Source organism: Centruroides vittatus, unplaced genomic scaffold (genome assembly GCF_030686945.1).
Source record: "Centruroides vittatus isolate TY-2023 unplaced genomic scaffold, ASM3068694v2 scaffold_899, whole genome shotgun sequence".
In the NCBI taxonomy this organism is placed as follows: domain Eukaryota; kingdom Metazoa; phylum Arthropoda; class Arachnida; order Scorpiones; family Buthidae; genus Centruroides; species Centruroides vittatus.
The window spans coordinates 457,673-464,730 of record NW_027122719.1 but is presented as its reverse complement, the minus strand read 5'-3'; the positions used below and the strand labels follow the sequence as shown (position 1 = coordinate 464,730).

Genomic DNA, 7,058 nt, shown 5'->3' with positions numbered 1-7,058 from the left:
AGACGATACAATAACTTTAAAAGGTCAAATAAAAGTTTTTGGTAATTGAAAAACGAATTGACGTTTGATTATTCAGTAAAAAATTCATTATTGACGTAATGTTAAAGATATCTTTAAAACTTAATTATTATTCAAACCGTATTCGACTTATCTTCTTAGATAATCACGAAAAGGGGGGGGAAACTATTCTATCTACAAAGAGCCTTTTTTATTTTTTAAAGGGAGATAAAATTACCGATGTATTTTTTACTCTTTCACGGATATTTAAATATAATTATATTTTATTTATTTAAAAAATACAGTTTAAATATATACATATAAATAAGTTTGAATATAATACAATTAATATATCATTAATAATTAATACAATTTTTAATTAATACATCAAACAATAGATGGCAGCATCGTATATTTTCCGATTAAATTTTATTTAAATGGTAATTATATTTTTCGACGTTAAAAAAAATATATTTTAATTTATCGAAAGGAAATTAAATAAAATAGTACGTAACAATTTATTAAAAATAAATAATCACATATATATATAAGTTTGAACTTTTGTTTAAATTTAAAATATATTACATATATTTTTTATTATTATTATTTTACAACTGTAACTTGCTAGTTTACCGCTAGAGGCAGTGCAATCGAGAGAGACGAGCAAATAAAATAACAGAAATGCCCGAAGCTAAAAAGAAAAAAAGTAAGAAAGAAAGAAAAAAAAGAAGATTAAAACCGATTAATAATAAATGGATTTACATTAATTTTTACCGAAACTTATTAATAAATTATATAATTAAATATTCATTTTTAAAGTTATAATCAGACGTCATTAATCATAGACGGCGTTAAAACAAAATTCGAAATTTAAGACGATAAAATAACAATAATTTGACAATTTTATTTTTTTAAATAGTCGAAATTAAAATAATGAATTTACGACTTTTGTTAATTATCATTAGAGTTAACGCAGTTTAACGATTTCTTTAATGACTTCAGCAGATTTAATTGTGATAATGGAATGTTAATCACGAAACGTTAAAAATTTATATAGAAAAATCTCTTAATGCGAGTTTTTAATGAAAAAAAAAAATAATAATAATTTAAAGAAAAATCCCCGAAAAATGTACTTAATTCCGCTCACATCTTTCAACTCCACAAACCCAAACGGGTGTAGACTAATACATTACATTTGATCATTATTTATCACGTGTATATAGAAAAGTTTGGTCTATTGGGTCCAATATTTATAGCTAGAATAAGAGAATAACATCGTTTTTTTGACATTTATAAGTCATCCAACATATTAATCAGTCTATCTCCTTTTACACACACTAAATCCCTTTTTAGTAATCTTAATCCTGAGAAACAAATCAAAGAAATTTAGGAATAATAAAAGCATTTTTCTAAATTAATTTCATGCTAATTTTTAAGTGTTTTTTCTTAAATTTAACTCCAATTTCCCCTCTCCTTCATAGTAAATTTATCCTTCTTCCAGCAGTCTGTATACGTTTTTTTTTTTTTTTTTTTTAATTTTACCCCTTTTTTAATAGAAAACTTACGGACCTGTAAGCATTCTGCGTACAATTTTTCAATTAAAAATAATCTATTTATAAAGGAAGCCATCGAAAATTAAAATAAAAACAGGTGTATAGGTACTTAAACCCTACGTACGCCGCTCAACTTGTTATATATTAAAACACGCGCCGCATTTTAAAGCGTTGAAAAAAAGGAAGAGGGGAAGAAAAATGTAAATTTTATTCAACAAGTCTTTCAGAAAACCGGAAAAAGCAATCTTTTTTCAATTATCTAACTCCTTATTTGAATATGATCATAACAAAAGAATAATTATAATATATATATATATATATATATATATATTTTAGTATAAAAACTTTCTGTCATTATTAAAACACGTTATAGATAATCTTTAATTTGCATTTATATATGTATATATGTAATTTTTCCCCTATTTTTTAATCTCAAGGACGTGAAAGGTTTACTTATAGAGAGACCTAGGCATGCTTGTGTGTATTTTATGTATGCTTAGCTCTGTCACAAAGGGAAAAATCCTTTTGGGAGTCGTTTACTAACTGAAGAAAAGTTAGAATTGCTTGATGACAAATCTTCCACTCGTGAACATCCGACAATAGAAGATGCTATGCCAGTTCTCATCAATATCAAACACACACACACACATATATATTTCTCTCCAACTTACATAGGTGTGGAATGAGTCAAAAGGTTTATATTATAAAATATTCGAAAGTTTTCTTGCCTAGTTTAGATGAAAGCTGTCAAAACCATCTGATAAACATCCTATAATAGACATCAAGTAGAACATTTAACCAAATATTTATCACTATCTACCAGACGTTAAGATGACAAGTAATTACTGCATGTGTCACGATTAACAGCTGCTACACGACCAAAAAAAAAAAAAAAAGTCACTCTAACTTTCTCTTTTTGATTTTCTTTCCTAATCATAATAATAATAATAATAATGATAATAAAAAGCTGTAGGGAATTTTTCCACGTCCTAGTTTTTAAGTTTCTTTTTTAAAAAATAAAAATTTAATAACATGGAAAGGAGGGAAAAATCGTTTTTAATTTTTATAAAAGGAGTTGTACATTGATCAAACTGAATACTTATTTGCTCATTCACGCTTAGATTGTCGCGTGAGGTGCCTTAGTAATCTGGTGGTGTATACTTATTACGTCATTTATGACCTGTGGCTTGTGAGAATGTGTGCTGAAGCAAGATAGCAGCCAACGTATTCAATTCCTGTCTAAGAAGTCAAATATATTGTCATTATTCCTTAGACTTATTCGCATTTCTATTCTTACTTAGTTTACCCAATGATAGAAAAAAAAGTAGGAGGTTTCAGGTTTATAATTAACATAAATAAAGAAAGGGATAGATTACAACCTCCGACGTATCTTGTATCTTTAATATTATTTTATTAAAATATTCTTATTTTATTGTAAATTCCGATTTTAAGAGATTTAAATTAATTATTTTTTTCTTTTCTTTTCTAAAAATCAATAATTTAAATTTTTAGATTGAACGATAAACAAAATTAATGATCTTAATCCATCTATCTTCGGGTTATTTTTTCTTGTCAAAAAAACAGATTAATTTATAAAGAAAAATATTATAAAAAAATTTAATTGAGTTAATCTTTAATAGAAAATAACAATTGTCAGAAAGATTAATAGGATTTATACGATTAACAGTTCTATTCTTAGAATTTGATTATGTTTTACTGCTTAATTCTCTGTCTTACACGAAAAAAAAAATATATTGTTTAGTTGTGTAAATCATTGTTTGTTATCTTAATGAGTTAATTTCTGTTTCTATTGATTAAAAAAAAATTAGCTTTATTTTTTTCCTGTGGAGGTTTAATTGTTTGCTGCACAATTATCGTTTACTTCTTCATCTCTTATTTCAATTTCTTCCAAGATTAAAATGACAATATGGGAAGTTTTAACAAGATTTTTTTCGTATTACGCGCAACTGATGCGTTAAAATAAATTACCAAACAAATAATGCGTACTACAATAATTTATTTAGAGCATAATCAAGTTATTTACATAAAGAACTAGTCTATAATGACTACTTACAAGAAAAAACATTAATTGTAATGAAAATTGACATCATATACAAACAAAACTGAACGTAATTTTAGAAGAATAATATATGATCTTTTAAATACATAAATATAATTGTAATTAGGATTTTTTTCTGTTATTTAATTACTTCCTACCAAAACACGAAACTGCGTTAAAAGCGCATTGCTTCCAGTAGGACCTCTTGCGCTGAAGATCGCTTATATCCAAGTTATTACGAATTCTATTAACCATCTGACGAGCGAAAAGATAATTCATAATTGCTGTTTCTGGAGATCCGTCGTCTGGCGTAAACTATAAGGAAAAAAATAGAAGAAAAATAAAGGCAAAACTAAGTTAATTATCCAAGTCTGAAGATCAATTAGCGAACAGTTGTTGCTTAACAAAACTAATTACACATCAGCGGATCTGCTTTAATTTTTCTTCTCTACTTTATTAACAGTTTTATTGAGTTTGTTAGCAATTATATTGAATTTTTTACGTCTTTTAATGTTAGTTTGTCGTTAAGAATTAATACAAAGTAATAACTTACGTCGAGTTCAAATGGTATGGCCTTTTCTTGTCCGATGCTTTTAGCATAGACCACGCAAAAAAGGGCCATCGACAAAATAGCCACTCTCAATGCTACTGGAGACATGTTACTGATGAGATTAACTGCTAAAGAAACGATTAATATCAGCCGTTTTGTCTTCATTTTACTCTAAATTCATTCTATTAAGCTATATCCGAAAGCTTTAACGCTTGTTCTCCGGAGAGATCTTGATAGATATAAATTTCTCAGATTAATCATGAAGATTGATGAAGGATAATTTTGAAAATGAAAATATATTATTTAATTGAATAATTTCTTAAATTAATTTTTTTAAAAATTATAATGCTTGTTTTATTATAGATTTTAATGCGATTAAACGGAGTTTTTACTTATTAATTTAAAAATTTTTAAAAACAGGAAGTAACATAATCCTTTCTTTATTCTCTCGGGAACTGAAACTTAGTTCAGTTAATCCTTTCACTAGTCAAGAACAAGAAAAAAAAAGACTAATTTCTAATTAGCCAAAATCTCATTAATTTTTTTTTTCAAATATATTATTACTACAAAACACTTTTGTGATAATAATAATAATAATACCTTTTAAGAAGAGTTAATTGTAATTATTTTGTTTAAATTTATATAAATATACATACTTATTTTAAATATTTATATAAAAACAAAAGGTAAAAACTGAGTATAAATCAATTTAAAAAGTTTTCCTCCGCTTAACTAAGTCTAGACAATAAGGATTATTTTTATCGTTAAGCTAATTAAACTGAAAGCAAAATAAGTTTAAGGATCATACCTGTTGCTGTTTACTGTGGAAATTGGTTATGGGAGGAAATGCTTTATTTCGCAACTACTTTTATACGCCCCGGTTTCGCCACGTGACCATGCAGTAGAGGAATTGATCCAAATCACGTGATGCAGGAGCGGTAATAGGATGGGACGGTCCCGGTTCTGACAAATCTTCTATAAGAGTTGTCTCCTCCTATTGGTGGAAAGATACCTAGAACTTAATGACATCATCCCCAGTTTCAACTTAATCGAGTATCAAGATGGAAAGCTTTCTACCGGATTTGCTCTTAAGATTATCGGTAATATTCGAGAAAAATTCGCTAAATCGTCTTTAAGGGATTGTTAATTTTCGATTTATGAGAAAATATTTTTAAAATATAATTATATATATACATATAAATGAAGGTTTTTCTGTTAATTCAGAGGTTGGATATTCTCACTGATACTCATATAAATCTTCTAGTTATGTTAATAACTTTTCTGTTTACAAAGTGACATCATATTAATTGTTTTGAGACGGAAACAATGGCTGAAATTTCCAGTCGTTAATCTTTTAAACATTTTCAATGTAGCGGTATGTCACTTATCAATTTTTAAAGGAAACTCACTGATTAGTTAATAAATTTACGCTTAAAAATAGATAAAATTGAAAAAAATATTGTCTTATCAATTTTTATCATATCTAATTATCTTAATTTTTGAATAATTAGGAGTTTTAAGAGGAAAAAACTCGCTAGGACATTACTAGGATAAGAAATACTTTTAAAATATTTAAAGATAGAAATAAATTATAAACCTAAAAATTTGATTTAGAATTAATTTTTTTAGAAACAGTTTTAACCCATTTATCTTCGTATTCTATGCATTTAATAGTAAGATATAACATTTTACATTACTGAATTTTACTTTATTATTATTTATATATAATTAAATTTATATTAATTTTAATAAATAAGTCAGAAGATTATTCCTTAATGTATAAAAAATGACATTTTTACTTAAATTTAATTATTTTATGTAATTATTTTTTAAAGTAAATTATGGAAAATGGATTTTAAAGTATCAGAGAAAGCTGCTTTACAAAATTAAATAAAAAGGAAAAAAAAAACAGAAAGGCGATTTGAATTTTACGAAAAATAAATTTTTGCATTTATCTTTTTAAAACTAGAATCAATAAGATAATAATGAGATAAAAAACTGTTTAAGAACTGAAAATCTTCGCAATATTTCCTACATTACCGTATCCGCATATAAAAAAATCTCATTAAATTGATATTCAAATGATGGGTTTTCTTATCAAGTGAAAATTGAAGCGAAAATTTGGGAATTTAGATTGTAAAGATAATCTTTTTCTGTAAAATTTTCAGACATTTATAATGTTTCAAATTAAATCACTTATTAATTTCGGTATTTCAAGGACTTTGTAAACTTGTATTAATAGTTAAAGCATAAAGTAAAGCGGGTGGAATTAATGTCTTTGAATCTGATCTTAATGACTTGTTAGTATAATACAAAACGTCAGCTGCCACGTCAAGTGCTGTTCGGTGATTATCTTTCGTAGCTAATTGAACTATCAGCCATTATAATTGAATTGGATCTTATAAATTGGTAACCTACTTACGCTATATATTAAAGTATCTGTAAAGTATTCTCATTCAAAATAAAAATTTAAGCATAATCTTATTAAAATAAGTTCATTTAAGACATTTCATTACTTAATTTAAACATTTAGAACCGTTTGAAATTGTTTTAAACGTGAATCAAAGCAATAAACTGTTTAACTCCTGTAAATGCTACTTTCCCGCATTAGAAAGTGCTTTACAGAGAAGTCGACTTCGTTAGGTAATGGCGAAACCCCGAAGTTTCTCATTATATTTATTTAAAATTTAAGCTTTAAAATAAATATATAATGTAAACATATATTAAAATAAAAGCTAAGATTTTTCCAAATATCTTTACAAACTCAGTCAAATACATTTCTATTTTATTTAGTTTTTTTGCTTCAGATTAAGTAATCTCATCTTAAGCGCTTGGGACAAATGGCAGAAGGATTATCTTGAGAGATTTTCCGTAGAAAGGATTAACTTCAAACAAAAAG

At 26.1% G+C, this 7,058-nt stretch overlaps 1 protein-coding gene across 1 annotated transcript; it reads right to left on the bottom strand.

The window, feature by feature from the left end:
- Nucleotides 1-3,547: 3,547 nt before the first annotated feature.
- LOC136990259 (prohormone-1-like) lies at nucleotides 3,548-4,324 on the bottom strand. The gene is made up of 2 exons (XM_067288642.1): nucleotides 4,163-4,324; nucleotides 3,548-3,924 (listed from the first exon to the last, which is right to left on the bottom strand). The coding sequence occupies exons 1-2, from the start codon at nucleotides 4,322-4,324 to the stop codon at nucleotides 3,757-3,759; spliced, it is 330 nt and encodes a 109-aa protein (XP_067144743.1). The 3' UTR covers nucleotides 3,548-3,756.
- Between the last annotated feature and the right edge of the window lie 2,734 nt (nucleotides 4,325-7,058).

Coding starts and splice junctions, on each gene's coding strand:
- LOC136990259 (XM_067288642.1), bottom strand. CDS start 4,324: ATGAAGACAAAACGGCTGATATTAATCGTTTCTTTAGCAGTTAATCTC. Junction 3,925..4,162: donor CCATACCATTTGAACTCGAC/GTAAGTTATTAC, acceptor TTTTCCTTATAG/TTTACGCCAGACGACGGATC.